Here is a 17,996-nt window from a genome sequence, read left to right as displayed (position 1 = left end):
AGGAGGGGCAGTGTGTCCACATGGACCAGGCACAGAGTGCACCCTAAGGGCCCTGTTCTAACTGCCTGAAGTCCTCAGACTTGCCGGCCCGCACAACCAAGTTCTTTCTCCCCGCCATCTTCAGAGAGCCTTTCTCCACCAGACCTCTCCACTCTGCTATTCACTCACCTCAGTCCTCCAACGATGAACCCTTCACAGCTCCGGCCCACCGAACTCCTGTGAGGAGTCTCCACGGCGTCTGTCTCCTGAGGATTCTGCCTTCGCGCACGCTGCTTTTAGGCCTCCTGACCAGCTCGAGGCCCGTCCCGCCTCTCCTACCGCCTGCCTGCCAGCGCTGCGCCCTGTCTCGGCTTTCCTTCAGTATTCCACCGTCTCATGCCGCGCTGAAAGCGGCTTGTGTAGGGGCTTTCTCTGGGACTGGGAAAGGCAACCCGGTGGAAGCACCAGTGCGCTGCCAGAGGCAGCCTCTGCCCAACCCAGTTGCCTGAGTCCAGGAAAGATGTAACTTCTTCCCTTCTGGAGAAAGTCACAAAAAGCTAGGAGACCTGCGCTTTTAACTAGGCGATCATTTTTAACCTTCTAGCAGTGACTTATGGTTGCTTTATGATTAGACTGCAAATTCCTTAAGGGCAAGATTGCAGCTGATTTATCTTCGTGCCCCACCCACATTACCTAGCAGGGAGTACCAGGAATTTGGTACCATCAGACATGCTGTTGTCTCAGTTCCACTCCTTAGCAGCTCCAAGACCCTTGGTAGCTAATTAGTGTGCTTGTCTCATACATTAGCACGCCAGCCCACAGGTGCCTAGCGCTTGGAAGGCATTCCTTCAGTGAATATTTGAATTGGAAAAGGTGCCAAGATTGGGAATGAAGAGCAACCCTCTACATTCCTGCTGTCCCCAGTTAAGAAGGGGAGGGGTTGCCCTGGCTGGTTTGTCCCAGCGGTTAGAGCGTCCACCTGCGGTCCCGAGAGACCCAGGTTCGGTTCCCACTAAGGGCGTGTGCCTCGGTTGTGGTTTGTCCCTGGCCCTGGTTGGTGGTGCCGGCCACTTGATGTGTCCCTTTTGCGTCGATGTGTCTCTCTCTTCCTCTCTCTCCCTCCCACTCTATCTGAACAAAAAAAAGAAGGGGAAGGTCACAACTACCGTGACTCTGAAGCCTTGGCCTCTCCTGGCGAAGAACTTGAAGTATCTCAAATTCATGAAAGAATGGGCAATAGACTTCCTCCAGTTTAGCATACTGGTTAAATTGCAGACAGACCTGAATTCAGATCCTAGCTCTGCAACTTCCTAGTTGTGAGAACTTAGGCGAGTTACTTAATTTTTCTAAACCCGTGTCTTTGTGGAGATAACCACCCTATTATTAACCTTCTCTATAGTTAATGCAAGGATTACATGAAACTATTTAAAGGAGCTCAGCACAGGTACTACCACTCAGTAAGTGCATGGGGAATGAGAGCTGTCATATTATCTTTACTGTTATCTTACAAATGGGGTATGCAGAGCAGCCAGCAACCACTTGGGCCCAATTATTTGCCATTCCTGGGGGACAGAACCTCCCTTTGCCTTGGTATAAGGCAAGAACCAAAAATTCCAAACAATTTATTTTCTAAGAATCAATATATTTTTTTCTTTTGAAATAAATACAAACCAGTTTGAAAGGTGAGGGATTTTATGGGAAGAAGGGAAGAGGGGACAGGCCCCAGTCTTTTTAGTACCAAATGACTCTGGCGCGACCCGGAAACGCAGTTACAAATGAGAATAATTTAAATTCTCCATTAATTACAGTATTTACAACAGCAGGGGAGGGGGTCACCTAGTGCCCCTCTTTCTGGGCTGGACAGACATCAACCCCACTGTTAGGCTGGGCAGATGCCCTTCACCTCCTCACCTGCACAGGCCTCAGGCCACCAGGCAGTTATGGATTCTCCTGGCATGAGCAGGCAGAGGTGGTGGGATGGCCTGTTTTATGCAGTGTCCTAACCTTGGCCCACCACCCTGCACTACAATGCTGTGAGGTCTCTGGAGCTTTCTGGCCTATGGGACCTCCCCTCTCCTTGTGAAGAGCTACCATGGACCCTTGGAGTGTTCTGTACAGTCCAGCTGCACTCAGGGCAGGAGGGACCTCCCCTACCCAGCTTCCCCTGAGACTGGCCCCAAGACCAGGAATGAGTCAGTGCAGAGGCCGGTGCCACTCCAGGACAGTGAGCAAAGGGGAGGAGAGAGGTGGCAGGGCACTGTAGGTTGGGCTGTGCTAGGCAGTATCAGTCACTATCACTGGTCTCGCTGCTCTGTTCGCCCTGGACCTTGCTTCGGTGCTGCAGAGCCCTGTGATAGGCAATCTGCACTGATTTTCGGATGTTAGACTTGCGGCCCTCCAGCATCTTCTCCTTGTCGAGGTCCTGGTTCACACCCAGAGGAACCAGCTTTGTCCTAGGCAGCCACTGCCTATAAAATGAGATGAGGATCAAATAAGTCATCTCTGGAAGAACAATAAGCACCAACCTTCCTCACTCCACTCATTCAAAAAACACCTCCTAAGAGCCAGGCTATGGTGGGCACTGGGGTTCAAAGACCAAGAGACACAGTCCCTGCCCTCAAATAACTGCTCACAGTGATGAAAGAGCCCAGTCAACCGTCACACTGAGGGGTAACCACAGGGTATTTATGGGTGCAAAAAGGAGGAGCCCTGACCTAACCTGAAATAGGTACCCTGTTCCACAGGCTCCAGGCAGACTTTACTGGTATTAAAAATCCTCTGCAGACAATTAACATGAAGATTACATATGTAAATGAGACAGGGACTCAGAATCTGAGTTTATGCCTGCTTTATCCTCATCTTGTCACCATGGAGACAGAGGTGGGAAAATTAAGTCTAGAAGTCACCTGAGTCTGGATGGGGAGCCACTCTCATATTTGTCACAGTCACTGATTGTCCTTTGTTTTCTAGCCACAGCTGTTTGTCAGCTGCTGCCCACTCAGTCAATCAGACTCATAATCAACACAGCCCTTTTGCTTAAAAACCCAAGTCCCTCCCCCACTGATTTGTGATAGCCCAGTCTGTCTGTTGCTGGAATTTCCTGGCAGTCAGCCCCCATATCCAGGGTTGCATTTGTGGCTGAGTCACCACATACTCCCCTCCTCCCTTACCAGGTTCGCTTGTTGTCAAAGAAGAGGACGAGGTAGAGATGCTCTCGGGCTTCCTGGGTCATCTGCTCCCCAAGTTTCAGCACCTCTAGTGGGGGTACAGGAATGGGAACCCCATGGTGGAACATACCTTCCCGGGGCATCTTTGGATCAATGATCTGAAGGAGTAATAAGATCTTGGTTTGGTTCAGTCTCCTTCTTCCCCAAGGCTTACCCTACCCAAGAATTTGGAAACTTAGAAGTAGTGACATGGAAAGGTTATCATGCTACTAGGGCTGCAATGCTGACGTTCTTCCTATGCTGAACTATTTCAGAGCCCAAGGGGTAAAGGAAAGGGAAAGGGAGAGATGGAGAAACTAATTGGGACCTCTAACTCTCTACCTGCCAAAGACCCTTATACTCTGCAGCTCAGCAGAGAGTAGGAAAATCTGCTAATTATGAGTCTGCATTCTGGGGTTAAGAGGCAAGGAATATGACAAGAGAAGCACAAGCCTACCAGAGCTGGGTACGATGGATACCCTCGGCATTTGGCCCACACCAGGTCCAGAGCATCCAGAGGGGAGTCTTCATCCTCTGACAGCCAGCTAGCTCCCCGGCCCAGACTCTTCCTTACCACTTCACAGGAATGGGAGAGAGGGGGCAGATCAGCAGACAGGGGGATGGCAAGGCCCGGACACTGGGCCCCCAGTATCCCTGGCCTTGGGTGAGGGTACTTACTGCTGTGGCCCACGCCGCGGCCAGTGCTCACGGAGTAGGCCTCGTTCTCAGTGCCTGAGGTATCTTCACTGCTGTCTTCTGGGAATGTACCCCGAGAGAAGGAGGGCTTGCCCCTGCCTTGTTTTGAGGGTGTTGTGCTGTGGACAAGACAAGGGGAGCTCAGCTCAAAGGAGAAGAGTGAAGAATGGTATGGTGGGTGTCCTTTCTTCTTAAACCCCCAGTGTCAAAGACTTTTGGAAAGCAGAGGCTACTTAAAGATTTTTACATCCAAATGCTCTCAGTGGTTTGGCAGTAATTTGGCTGACGTAGGCTGGATTTAGCAATGGTGGTGATGATGTGTATGCCCTGTCTAAAAGCAATAATGGCTAGATTTGCCAGATTTAATTTTTAAAAATATAGAAAGTGGGAATTTTATGTGGCACTTCTGGATTCATTTTTTAAAAAGCACCATGCTGGCCAAACAAAATATGTCTGTAGGCCAAATCCAGGCATCAGTTTACACCCTCTGATCTAAAACATCAGCTGAACCCAGTATGGTTCCATCCGTTCCATTATGTTGATATTCTCATCTATTCCATTTATTTTGCAGAGAACCTTGGGTTTGAGCCATCTTAATCTAGGCCGAGATGGCTGCCACCCCACTTCCCATAGGGAAACCCAGAAGAACATCCCAGAGGCAGGCCTTGATCTGGAGGGCCGGTACCTGGTCCGATCTGAGGCAGCACTGCTGCTGCTACTGCTGCTGGACTCAGAGTCTGAGCTGCTCCGGGGAAGGCTGCAGTCATTACGGTATACCAAGAAACTCTTCTTCACTGGCTGGTTTCCACTGCTGAAGCCATTGGCTGGTAAGTCTTGGTTGGATGGGAGGGGGAGGAGGAAAGGAACCAGTCAGGAAGATGTAGATCAGAGATGGCATGGGGCTAAGAGGTATTTAGAGCCTGGCTTCCCCTTCTGTGCTGGAAAATTCCTCCAACCTTGGCCAGCAGAGCTAGCTCTGGGCAGTGTCCACCACAGTTGGCCACAGCCCTGCCCCACCCTTTATACTTCCCTTGGCAGTTATAGACCTTAGGACACAAATGGCTTAAAGGGCAGGAGATCCCCAAGGAGGATGAAAAGAGAAGAGGTGAAGTGATACAATGGAAGGGGGGACTGGATGGGAATCTAGCTGGATCAGTGTCTTTGGGTTTCAGTTTCCCAGTCTGTAAAATGAGGGGATTGAATTAAATGATTCCTAAGGGCCCTTCTAGCTCTGACATATTATGGGCAAATGAAGGGATAGGTGGAAGTTATGTTGGGAAGGATGGCAGCTTTGCTCACTCTCTTGGGGGACTGGGTGATAGTGAGGCTCACCCATTGGGGGGTCTTCTGTGGATTTATCACTGTCGCTGTCTGAGCTCGAACTGGGCCGGGGGCTCCTACCCCGCTTGCGCTGACGCAGGGAGCCCATGATGGGGAGCTGGGGGGGCCCCACAGGACTGCCTCCGTGGCTGGGGGTCATCTGGCTCTCCCGGTTTTTGGGGGGCCGGCCCGGCCTCTTGGGCGGTCCAGCTGTCTTCGGGTTCTTTTTGGAGAACAGAACTGAGGTTCTCCTGCCCACCTCATGTGCGGGGGTTGAGGACATGTTGGGACCCAGGCCTGGAGCAGAGAAAGAGAGAAGGAGAGTTGGTGAGGGGCCTGATGTGGGAAGGGTAGATGTCCAGAGTATGCCCAGGGTGTATAGGACCATTACTCCAGCTATTGTTGGGAAGATGATTTAAGGGTCATGGAATTGGGAGCAGTGTCTTGTATACAAAAAGTCAGAGAGGCAGCTAAGAGGCCCCTGATTGGGGAATGAGGGAGAAAGTACAGCTAGCTGTGCAGGAAAGATCTCTGCCTTGGGGATGGCAGGGGCTGAATGTGTGCTGCAGAGTCAAAGTCTGATATGCTTTGGGGTCCACCTTGCTATGGGGTTCAGACCTTTGCTTGTCTCCTGGCTGCTGCTCTCCTCAGCGGCACTGTCTGTTTGCCCATCCTTGTCACAGGCTGCTGGGTGGGGTGTCAGGCTGCCCCGGCTGGAAGAGCCATGGCGCTCAGGCCCATCCCTTCCAGTTTCCCGCTGGTGGGCAAGCTTCCGCCGCAGTGCTGTCATCTCTTTCTTGATCATCTTTGCACGCCGTGAGCGGCCCACACTCTGCTTGCTGGCATTTACTTCATCCAGCCGTTCCAGCAACAACTTCAATTGCTCTTCCACAGGCAGGTGCTTCTGGTTCTCCAGCAGGACCAGCTGCTCTTCCTCTGCTGCTAGGGGTGAGGATAGGTGGGAAAAGGTAAGACTCAGGGCAACTCTCTAGGCCCCTTAAATCTAGACAGGCAGTAAGAAACCCACTCTTCTCCCCTGTTTCTCACCAGTAACAGCCATAAAATAACAGCACCAACATGTGAACTGACAGGCATTGCTATCCATTTACCCAGTCTGGCTTCCTGGGGAGCATTCCTGGGGAAAGCTTGCCACTGCTTAGCCTAACTAATTCCTGCCTACACTGCCTGCTCCCAGGAGGGGACTTTTGGATAGCCATTCATCCCTAGCATTGGCCTCTATGTGTATGTGACTCATCACCCACCATCTTCAGTGTGATGTGGGGCCTCATCTCCAGTCAGGCTGTGGGGGATATGCATGCCCGTCTCAAAGTCGATGCCCATTTTTTCTGCCTGGCGTCGAGCCTGGCGGAGCACAGCACCACCCTGTTCACGGAGCCGCACCGCTGCCCGGTAGAAGATGGTGTCCTTGGCATTATACTTGAGGCAGTTGCTGACGATGAGGTTGAAGTCCTCCTCAAAATCATCAAAGTTCAAGTAGCGGTAAGCCTCCAAGTTCTGCTTCATGGTGAAAAAGTCCATGGGCTTTTTGATGTGGTCTAGGTAGTCAGGAACCTGGGAGAACAGGGTAGGTGTGGCTAAGTGGAGATATGCTTCTCATTCCCCTTGAACCTCTGTTCCTAACACCACCCCCTGAAATGCATCCAGCAACCTCCTCCCACCACAGTTAGAGGTAGGCATATAGCACAGGGAAAAGGAGAGCTGGATTCAGTCTTGACTTTACCAGTCACAAGCTGTGTGACCTTAGCAAGTCTCTTAACCTCTCTGGGCCTTCTTTTCCTGGCCTGGAAAACAGTGACAAAATTACTGCCAAATCCACCTCCTAGAGCCATATGAGACTTTAATAAGAAAACAGCTAGGAGAACCCAGCCAGTGTGGCTCAGTTGGCTGAGCATCATCCCATGCACCAGGAGGTCATTGGTTTGATCCCCGTCAAGGAACATGCCCAGGTTGTGGACTCAATCCCCAGTGGGAGGCATGCAGGAGGCAGCCGATCATCATCCATGTTTCTACCTCCCTCTCCCTTTCCCTTCCTCTCTGAAATCAATAAAAACATTTAAAAAAATAGCTAGGGGAGTCCTCTGAAAATAACACCACCTTGCATTCCTATAGCTCTCTTTTGTTATCATTAAGACTTATAAGGAGGGTGCTGCCTCAGGCCTCTCATTTTATACCTTTTAGAGAGAAGAGTCTGCCAGTCAGGACCTAGGACTTCAGAGCTGGTTCTTTAGGTGCTGAGCCTTCTAAAGTCTCCGTTCTAGGGTTTAGCACCCCGAAAGTGTCTTCCTGCCCTGGGATTATTCATTTGGCAGACTCAGTCCCTGCCTCTGGGAAGGGAGTACAGATTGCCTCCCATTCTGGGCCCTTGGGGTATGACAGGGACAAGACAGAGTCCAGGTGATGCATGTGGCTCCAGTTCATTCTAGAGCCCCAGAGCCACCAGCCCCTCTCTTTAAGGTCCCCTTCTAGTCCCTGGCCCAGACCTGCAGCAGGGGTCCAACTGGGAGAGGAACAGAAAGAAGGTGGAGTGAGGGGAAGGGATTCTTACTTCGTCCAATTCGGTTACCTCAGACAGAGGGACCGGCTCGCTGAAGATGTTGCCTGTGTCCTTCTCTTGGAGCTGCTCCAAGGTTTTGCGAAGGAGGATGAGGAAAGGGGTCAGCTGCATCTCCATAGCAATCTGCTGGACCTTGATCTGACACACATAAAGCCCAATCAGCCAGGCCGAGGCCCAAGCCAGTCGCTTGGCAGAGAGGTCTGAAGAGATGGTCAAAGCTGGTTTGGGAATTCGTGTTCCTTCCCACTCCCAACAGCTGTGTGTACTCACTCAAGTCTATCTTCTACAAGGCCCCACTCAGTGAAACTCCCCAACTACTCTAGCCTTTCCCTTCGCTAACTGAACTTACAGCCCTAGCTACAGCCCTAACAAGAGTTCCATTCATACTCTCCTGTGACATTCTGCTTCCAATGGACCTGAGAGCACACTGAGCACCAGGAGACCTGACTCCAATACCAGCCTTGTTGCTCGCTGACTAGGCTACACATGCTTTTCCTTCTCCCAAATATATTTTCTCTTCTATAAAATAAAGCTGGCCCAGGAACACTCACCGTCTCCCTTTTGAGTTTCTCCCGCTTGCGGATCAGCTCCACCAGCAGGCGAGCTCGCTCTAGGTCATGCCGGAGCCGCTGCCAGGACTTGAGTTGTTCTTTGAGGGCCCAATTCTTATCTTCAGAATCTCTCTGTGGAAGCAAAAAGTGGGTCAGAAGATGATGAAGGAGTCAAGAAAGGTCAGAGGGTAGGACAGCCCAGGATACTTGGGTTAAGGGCAGATAAAACCAAAGGATTAAGGGCAGGTAAAGCCAAAGGAGAGGGCACAGGAATTTACTGGCAGGTTCACCAGCTCAAGCGGGAGCTCCTCAACCTAGGTGTCTCCTGAGCCAGTGCTTGGTATACACTTGTTGAATAAATGAATAAACACATAGGAACAGTACCCTTCTACAAGTAGATAATCTGTAAGAATTTCTTCCTGAGCCTGGTTGGAGGGTTAGCTTAGAAAAGGAAACAGCCTAAGCCCTCAGACACTGGATGCTGTAGTTACAAACCTTAATCCTTATTCCCCCCACCCCAGCCTTAGTTCCCAGAGCCCATAGGAAATATGACATGGTACCCCAACTTGGTCACAGTTCCTCTGAGACTGCAAGTGTGTCTGCAGGCGACGTAACAGTGGGACCCCATTCCGTGACTGCCGCTTCAGTGTCCAGTAGCTGTGCAGCCTCTGCATGAACTGGCTCTTCCTTTGGATGGTTAGGCGGTTGGTGATTTTACTGAGCCTGGGAAGCAGGAGAATAAAGTCAAATAAGGGTCTCTGGCTAGTGAGAGTTTCTGAATGGGGTTGAATAGGGAATAAGTCTACTATCAAAAAAGCTTGTGACACTGGGCTTAAGGCAAAGAGCAAACAGTGCCATTAATGGCACCTCAGCAGATTGGAAGCTAAGCTCCCTAACCCTATTCACCAGAGGATCAGGGAGTTTGACTCCTAAGACTGCTCTTGTCACTATAGCCCAGAGTACTATTTGATCCTGGGATATCCAATTCAGACCAAGCCTTGTAAGGCTTTAAGATAAAGTACAGCAGCTATAAGAAATTGACTAGGTAACATAAGAGTTAAAAAGACTTATCACAACTCTCATTTGGACTCACTGGTGGCAGTAACTACTTTTTGACTCCTTAAGCATTTCCTTCCCCCTTTTTCATTCTATTTCACCCTTCAGAGTCAGACTATTTCTTCTATTGTGGCTGGTAGCTATTACATCCTTTCTTCCTAACTTAAACCACACCATCAAAGTGAAAGGCAGCTTAAAATGTCTGATAGGTCTGCCAGACAAAACTTGAAGTTTCTGGCTCCTAATGTAAAAGTCAGGTGACCTGCTAGAGCTACTGTCTTTTAGATTTTTAAAAAAATCTAGCTCTTGAAAGGAAAAAGATAACTCAACCCTGTCACTTCACTTAGGGGGCTATCAGTCTCCAAGAGGGTTTGTTCTTCCCTCACCAACCTGTCCACTACTCCCCACATACCTGTGTGGTGGGATGCAGGGAACTGACACCACAGGTGCTGCTGCCCTCTTCTCTGCCAGGATCTTCCGTGCCTTCTTCATCTTGATCCTGGACTTGGCCTTGGCCTTCTTGACCTTCTCTGAACTCCAACTCTTACCCTCCTCCTCCTCCTCTTCCTCCTCCTCCTCCCCCTCACTGTGGGACAGGGCAGGGAGGCGACGCGCCGAACCTGGGGGTGTATGGATGTCACAGTAGGCTGTTTTGCGGACACTGAAGGAGGTGCCATTGGCACCTGTCTCCCGCACAGGCTCCATCTTCATGTAAAGGCCGGCCTGCTGGGCGCATGTCACGTGGAAGGCTGTATAACAGTTGGCCTTGTGGCACTGGATGCAGGCCCCTGAGCCCCGCTGTTTGCAAATGTAGCAGGTTAGCTTCCAGCGAGCCGGTGGGATATGCTCGATGCTGTCAATTGGCTCCAGGAAGACTGTGTTGGCGAAGCAGACCTCAGGGATCCACAGGGCACACACCACATGGGCCCAGCGCCCATCATCTGTCTGCTTAAAGGCACCACCCTTGTTGGGGCACAGGGCACAGTCCACAGCACGGGAGGGTGATTGGAGGCATCGGCGGCACAGCCACTGGCCCTCAGGGATATAGGGGACGCCATAGCACTCCTGGTGCACAGCCAGGTTGCACATGTCACAGAAGAGGATGACATTGCTGTTCTGGCATTCACCATCATTGCAGATACAGCACACGGCATCCTCGTCCACTAGTGCACTGGGGTCACCTTTATTGTGGCTTTCAAAGTAGGACTCCTTCTCCAGCCGGTCCATTAAGTACTCAAAGATCTCCTGTGGGATGGGACTCACACCCTCCGTCTTCCGTCGCTCATTCATGATATCCAGCCAGATATAGTCCTCTTCATCCATGTCATACTCTACCTCCTCATCCAGCTCCTCTGCTGACTTCTCAATGTACCTGCAGTGAACGCAGGCAGGTTAGCATCATATGGTTGAGATCTCTCTCCCTTAAAGACAATGTGTTACATTTGCCAAGCACTTGCTCTAGGCTTGGCCTGTACCTTCACATATGTTGTCTCATTCCATCCTTACCTTAACTCCAGGTACTACAGGTCCTATAATCATTCCTGTTTTGCAGAAAATGAAACATAGGTCTGGGAGGTTACTGCATCTTCCCCAGCTCCCTTGTGAGAAAGTGGTAGAGCTGGGATGTGAAATTAGGTCTGCTGGCTCCAAACCTCATGTCCTAGCTGCTACACCGCCTCCCTTGGGGCGCAGAGGCTCAGCCAGACTCTTAAAGGGAGGAGGATGAGGCAGCTAAGACCCACTGGGATGGTCTGGATGATGGTGCAAAGAGTGAGGGGAAGGAAGGTCCTCAGATGTCACTTGCAAATTGTATGTAAGTTGTTTTAGCACCAGTTGGCAGTGTTCTGAATGGAGCTGCTGTAGGTCTTGTCAGCTGTTGCCAACACCAGCTCAGGGCTCCCTCAAACTGCAAGCACTGTGTTTGTTCTCTGGATAGAGTTTGGAGATAACAGTCAGAATAGCTAAGATTTACCGAGCATTTACTATGAGCTAGGCATTGTGCTAAGTTACCACATTTATGTTCACTACAGACATAGGGTAAATGTTCTTATTGCCTTCATTTTGCAGATGAGGAAACTCAAGCTTTGAGAAGTTAATTAACTGCCCAACACAGAAAGGTCACATAACCAGGAAGTGGCAGGGCTAGAACTCAAACTCCTCCCTGAGGCATTCACTGGGCTAGCAGGTACCCGGGAGTCAGAGCAGGCTCCCCATGCCCTTACCATGCTCTAGGTCACCTGACCTCTAGTATTGTAAAACTACAGGGAGCTACAATGGAAAGAATGGGGCTTTGGCTTCTAACAAACAAAACAAATTATTTTTTGAAATATGTTTTCATTGATATTTTATAAAGAGAGGAAGGGAGGGAGAGAGAGACAGAAACACAGATGTAAGAGAGACACATCCATTGGCTGCTTCCTTTAAGGCCCCTACTGAGGACTGAGCCCACAACCTGGGCATGTGCCCTGAGAATCAAACCGTGACCTCTCAGTCCATGGGACAGACGCTTAACCCACTGAGCCACACCAGCTAGGCTAACACACCTAAATTTAAATCCTGGTTCTGAAAAAAAATTAAAATTAATATTAAAAATCCTGGCTCTGCCACTTTGTGACCTTCAGGACATCACTGCTCTTTTCTGAACCTTGGTTTTATTGATGATAGAATTAAAATACTACTACTTACTCCCAAAGATGCTGTCAGAATTAAATAGATTTAGAAAAGTGAATGGGCTAAATCAAGTAGCACATAACAGGCCAACCCTCTTCTCTCCACAAGGGAAATGGGGCTATGGTGCTATAGCAGGCCAGGCAAACATAGGCTCTGGAGCCATGCTTTCTATGATAACAGGCAATAAGCTAAATTCCCTGGGCCTAGGTTTCATCTTAAAGTGTGATGGTAACATGAACCTATTTCACATAGCTATTATGAGCATTAAGTAAGTTAATACAGGTAAAGTACTTAGGAACAGTACCTGGCATGCAGCAAGTATTCAATAAATGTTAACTTTATTATTAGCTTTTGTATAGCCCTGACTGACCACCCTGCTTCGTATTATAGCTGTTATTGTGTTGAACTCCACTACAGGATAGAGGCAAGAATCATATCTGATTCACCACACAGAAATAGGTTCTCAGTGTTGTTCATTTGAAAGGTATTTTGGGGGTGGAAGGGAAGAGAGAGACTAAAATGCTATGTCTATAGGAAGCAGCTTATTCCTTAGCCCTTTACTTCTTCCCTACAGGTGACTACAATGTCTTCATCCTTGAGAGAGGATGTGGCTCAGGGCTAGTGTCAACCATATGGCCCCTTCCAGACCTTAAAAACAGCTCCAAAACTTTTTTCTGCCATGACATTACCTGATGGTGTGTAACACACTTCTACAGCGCACCCAGATTACAGGCTACAGCACAGATAAGGTAGGCTGCATGTCATGTGCAATTCCTGGCACACCAGCTGACACTCCACCCTCCCCCTCCCCCTCTATTCAGCATATCAGATGCAAGCAAGAGAATGTGGTGTTATTACAGAGATGATCTCAAAACTTCTCAAATTTATATAAAAAGCAAATAATTTCTAATACTTGGGCAATTTTGCTAATAGTAATAAATTAACACGCAACATACCTCCCAACTGATGGCAGTGCACCAGCTGAGAACTGCTGCCCTGGAGAATAGATCTGATCCCCAGAAGGAAAGAGTGAATCTGAGTGGAGGGAGGAAGAAAATTCTTGGAGTAGAATGAGCCTGTGCTGAGGTGCCTATCAGAGCAAAGAGCAACATTAGGAGGGAGGGCAGGCCTAGAGAGGGATCTCTGTGTTGGGGGTGGACATGACAGTCAGTACTAACAGAAAAGAGATGGTGGGAAGCCAGAAGAAGGTGGAGCTGGGCTGGACAGATGAAAGAATGGAAAAGCGAAAGGAGACTGGCTAACATGTGAACAGGAGAGAGAGAAAACTGACATACTGAGCCAAATTACTTGAATTCCCATAGATTTGCTTTTATGAGATTTAGTATATCATCACATGGATTGCACTTTTGGTAAAAATCTTTCATGTAAAAACCTTTATTAGTCCTTCTCAGAGAGCAGGCCTTCTGATTAGTTGACACCAAAGATTGTTCCTTAACTAACTCATCAGAATGCCCTTTTTGTCTTGGATGCCAAAACTCTCAGAGGTAAGTTTTACACTTGTTTTTTTGTACCATCCTTCAATTAGGCTTTCTGTATATAATTTTACAACCACACTGTCCCTACCCCTTCATTTTTACCTCATGTTAAAGAAATTTAGCCTATGCCTGTGACTTTATTAGGAGCCACTGTAACTAATTTCTGGAAGGAAGTGGGGTACCAAGAAACAATTAAATGAAATAAATAAAAGTTCTAATGGAGGAGTACAAAATATAATTGATTGAAATACTGCTTAGGCATGCTAAAGGATGGATGACAATAACGGAACAAATAATGGGAAAATTACCTCTGCAAATTTCCAAATTGCCTTTAGGACCTTATGAAATCAGTGTCCCCAGTCTTCCACCTTTAGGCTGGCATAGGAATATTAAACCTGTTCTACAGATGGGGTCACTAGAAAACTAGAAGCCTGATGCCTTTCCCAAGGTCACAAAGTGAGGGAGTGGAGAGGGTCAGGAACCAGAGAAGGGACCCTCTGATACAGGAAATAGTGCAGGTTTGGAGTCAGAGAAACCTGGGTTTGAATACTGGTTTGGCTACCTACTGGCATGTGACTTTTGGTAAGTCTGGCCCCCTTTCTGAACTGTGATTTCCTTTTCTGTGGAATGAGAACAATACCTACGCTGAATGGGTTGTGAGAATAACATGAAGGAGTAGTTATAGTAAGTGCTACCATCATTAGCTAAGGTACCGTTCCTCTCACTGCCCTGATAGGACCAGTGTGCTCCTACTATCCTGTCCCTGCCATTCTCCCATCTGCTGCCTGTCACCTACCTCTCTCTAGCTCCTGAACCCTGCCTGACCAGCATCCCAGAGTTAGGAGGCAAAGGTGGCCTTACCGGTAATAGGAAGTTGGCCTGGGTGGGGCATCAGGGGTATCCTGTTCCAACTCCCGATATACAACCTCTGGTAGCTTGGGAGTGGTGCTAGCAGAAGCATTATGGTGGTGGTGATGGTTAGAATCCTTGCGCTTCTCCTTGTTCTTATGCTTGCTTGACTTGGGAGTTGCAGCCGGTGTCTCAGTGTTCTCCTTGTTGCTGCCATTCTCAGGGGCCTCCTCCGGGGCCTCCTCATCCTCTGACACCACATCCAGGTTGTCAAAGATGCTGATGCGATGGACACGGCCATGTAGGTCCACCTCCACCATGCGCTGGGCCTGTGCGTAGCTCATCACCTCACGGCCTGGTGACTGTGATACCTCTGAGGGGCTGGGTGACTGCTTGTTGGCTGGGCGTGACTGGCGCCCCTTCTTCTTGTGCTTGCGGAGTGGAGTCTGCTGTGGGGGTGGTGGGTTGTCGTGGTCATAATGGTATAGGTGGTACTCGATACCACTGTAACTTTTGTAGACCTTGCGGCAAGTCTCCACAGGGCACTCATATGGTGGCTTAGTCGCCCGCAAGTTGTGGCAGAAAGTCTTCACATCAAAGTCTACCCCCATGCTGTCACATCTAAAATGTACAGATAAGTTAGCACAGACCTAGGAAGAGTTTCTGGCTACCCACTCCACTCCCTCCAGCCCTCCCTCTCTTCAAGGATCCTGGCCAGCCCACCTCTACAGCCATTTCCAAATGGCATCGCCACTACACTATCACCTCATCACCTCTTGCCTGATTATTCTGCTCTGTGCCTCAATTATTCTAGCCCAATGTCGCCAGAGTGTTATTTTTACCAAGTAGCAACGGTTATTTCAATCTCTTACATTCAAGTGCTCCTTTCATTGTCTGGTCCTAGTCCTCTTTTCCAGATTCTTCTTTTCACCAGTTACAGCTGTGCTCTGTCTATTCAAGGCAACTTGTCATTTCCTGAAAGTTATAACCTCTCATTCCTACAAAATGATCTCTATTTGGAATGCCTTCCATCCTCTCTGATTGGCGAGCTCCTACTCATTCTTCAAAACCCAGATCAAATGTCACTTCTGTTAAAACTTCTTTGTCTCTCCTATGGGGAGCTATGTTTTCATATCATTCCATTTTTACCTCTTTATCTCCTCCCACTAGACTGGGAGCTGTGCATTACAGACAGCAGAGCCTAGTCACCTCTGTATCTACAATACTTAGAATATAGCGGACACTCAGTTTTTAGCAAATTAATGAATAACTTGTTGAATGAATAGCTGAACGAGGGATCACCAGATGTGGAGCTGAGAGAGAGGGATGAAAGCTAGTGTTAGCCCATATAGAACCTTGAATGGGTAGCAATGATTTAGTCCTGGTATCCATCAGAAATCAATGGATTATAGAAATAATTAGTTCATTTCTGAGGTCTTTAGGGGAAGTCTATGCCCTGGCCCTGCCGCTGGTACCCAACCTTAAGAGTACAAACAGGAACAAGACAATCCAGGCACACTCAACTCCATGCTGGTCCTCAGGGCCCTCCCTTTCTCCTTTCCAGTGTTCCTGGGTGAATGGAGACAGCAGATGGCACCAGCCCCCAGGAAGCCCAGCTTAGTCACAGACTGCCCCAGTTTCTCCAGGCTTAGTTGAGTTTAACAATTCAGCTAGGGACTTGGCACTATTCCAGGCAGTGCCACCCTGAGCTCCCTGACAAACAGGGACCCCTCTAGGCCTCTATCCTCCTGCAACTTAATCAAGCAAATAGGCTGCTTCAGCCTCTATCTGTCAAGGCACCCGACTTCCACATCAGTAAAACTACTACTTCAACTCCAGCTCCTTTCTACCTCTTACCTGCTTCTGTGTCTTTAAACACAGACCAACTGAAAGCACAAATAAGCTCTCCTCTTTCAATGATGGGTCCCAGGTGAACGCTGCAGCTCTGTTGCCCTTGCTCCCTGGCTTTGGAAGTAGCACAGAGCCCCAGGCAGATGTCCCGCAGGGACTCAGTGGCAGAGAGGAACAGTGCAGGGAGCCGAAAACTTAGATCTGAAAGCTCGTATGTAGGGCCAGGGTCCCAGGGGTATGGCAGCGGGGCTCAGGGGGCTGGAGGAAGTAGGGGGCGGGAGCCGAAGGGATCAGGCCGGGCCCAGGCGGTGCCCGCAGCCCTCTCCCGGATGCGGCGACGTTTCCCTTTTGTCGAAGTGTAACAAGTTAAACGAGGCTCCCCTCCTGCAATTGACCCTGGTAGCCCCGAAGGATACACTGTTGCCCCGGGATTCCTGCTGGGAGCGAGGGCACTGTCAGTTCTCCCGGCTAGAGGGGCCAAAGGGGAACCTGGGCAGGGTAGCTCATTGCGCGCCCCACGAAAGTACTCAACCCCTTACCCGTTAGCCACTCCCGCCCTGGTCCCAGGCCCGCACTCACCGGCCACCTCGAGTCCGGGCTCATCGCCGGGGCCGCCTGCCGGGGCTCCGACCCCACTTGGCGGGGAAAGATGGACCGGAGAGGGAGAGCCCCAACTCCGGAAACCTCAGACCTCGCCACCTCGGTCTCCTGCCGCCCCACAATCTGGCCCCGGCTCCCCGGGATTCCCGCGCTGACCCCCGCCGCTCCCGGTCCCGCCGGCGCCCCGGTGTTTCAACTCTGTCGGCTGCCTCCCGTTTCGAGAGCCCCTAAGTTGCTCGGCCTCGGGACCCGGTGCCGCCGGAACAATGGAGGCTCCCGGAGGCAGCGCGGGGACGGCGGCGGCAGAGACGGTGGCGGCAAAGGCAGGGACAGCGGCGGCGGCAGCAGCGGCGGCGACGGCGTCTGCGCAGGGTAAACGTGGTGCCGCGGCGCTGCCGAGCTGCACTTTCGCCACAAATCCCTGCCTGCCAGCTGAGGTTCGAGAGACCATTCTCTGGCACTTGTAAGGCCCCTGAACACTTCATAGGGCTTCTCTAGCACCTCCATCTTAGAATTGAGTTTATGGAGACTGAAGTCGCGGTACCCGGAATCCAGAGTGGCTGGGCCGTATGTGGCGAATCTGCGGCTACGAACATTGAGCGCGTATCTGGGCATGAGGAGCCCGCCCTTCTCCCTTCCCCCTCTGTCTCCTCCCTCCCCTCTCCCTCCCCCAGCTGGCGCCGCGGCTGCGGTAGAGACCTGGCCTTGGGAGGAAGGCGGCGAGGCGGGGCCGGAGCAATGGGGAGTGGCTGGGGGCAGAGCCGGGAGCAAGAGGAACGCGGGTTTGAGCCTAAGGAAGGCCCGGATTTATGGTTAGGGGCGGGACTGGAAAAAAAGAATAAACCAGTCTCTGGGGCGGGGCTTGGGGAGGGGCGGGGTTTGTGGGGGGCGGGGCCATATGTAAAGTGAGTCCTAACCAGGAGAATAGGGACTGAACCGGGGCCAAGAGTGGGGCTAAACCAAAGAGTGGGCCTCAAGAAAGAAAGGGCGGGGCTTTGGATGGGCCTGGAAGGTGGAGCTGGGATAGGGAGAAAGGATAGACCTGGGAAAAACAAGGTGAGGCTTCAAGGGAAGGGGCGGGGCTTGGGAAAGGTAAAGGGGCGGGATGGACGGAAAGGGCGGGACCGGGTTAGGAATAACGGGGCGT

At 50.4% G+C, this 17,996-nt stretch overlaps 1 protein-coding gene across 10 annotated transcripts; it reads right to left on the bottom strand.

Moving 5' to 3' along the window:
- Positions 1-1,654: 1,654 nt before the first annotated feature.
- Positions 1,655-17,161, bottom strand: BRPF1 (bromodomain and PHD finger containing 1). 10 transcript variants are annotated; one of them, XM_036267000.1, is made up of 14 exons: positions 16,829-17,161; positions 14,411-15,019; positions 9,796-10,755; positions 8,888-9,050; positions 8,328-8,459; positions 7,768-7,914; positions 6,464-6,773; positions 5,820-6,143; positions 5,214-5,498; positions 4,567-4,714; positions 3,864-4,000; positions 3,643-3,761; positions 3,150-3,304; positions 1,655-2,447 (listed from the first exon to the last, which is right to left on the bottom strand). In XM_036267000.1, the coding sequence occupies exons 2-14, from the start codon at positions 15,007-15,009 to the stop codon at positions 2,264-2,266; spliced, it is 3,663 nt and encodes a 1,220-aa protein (XP_036122893.1). In that variant the 5' UTR covers positions 15,010-15,019; positions 16,829-17,161; the 3' UTR covers positions 1,655-2,263. The 10 variants fall into 10 exon arrangements, with proteins under 10 accessions (XP_036122893.1, XP_036122894.1, XP_036122895.1 ...); XM_036267001.1 differs by having other exon boundaries at positions 5,820-6,140; XM_036267002.1 differs by having other exon boundaries at positions 7,786-7,914.
- Positions 17,162-17,996: the final 835 nt, after the last annotated feature.

Source organism: Molossus molossus, unplaced genomic scaffold (genome assembly GCF_014108415.1).
Source record: "Molossus molossus isolate mMolMol1 unplaced genomic scaffold, mMolMol1.p scaffold_m16_p_18, whole genome shotgun sequence".
Lineage (NCBI taxonomy): Eukaryota > Metazoa > Chordata > Mammalia > Chiroptera > Molossidae > Molossus > Molossus molossus.
The sequence above is the reverse complement of the archived record's forward strand: the minus strand, read 5'-3'. Positions and strand labels throughout refer to the sequence as shown.

Coding starts and splice junctions, on each gene's coding strand:
- BRPF1 (XM_036266996.1), bottom strand. CDS start 15,009: ATGGGGGTAGACTTTGATGTGAAGACTTTCTGCCACAACTTGCGGGCG. Junction 6,144..6,463: donor CCCACATCACACTGAAGATG/GTGGGTGATGAG, acceptor CCTCACCCCTAG/CAGCAGAGGAAGAGCAGCTG. Junction 3,305..3,642: donor ATCCATCGTACCCAGCTCTG/GTAGGCTTGTGC, acceptor TTACTCCTTCAG/ATCATTGATCCAAAGATGCC.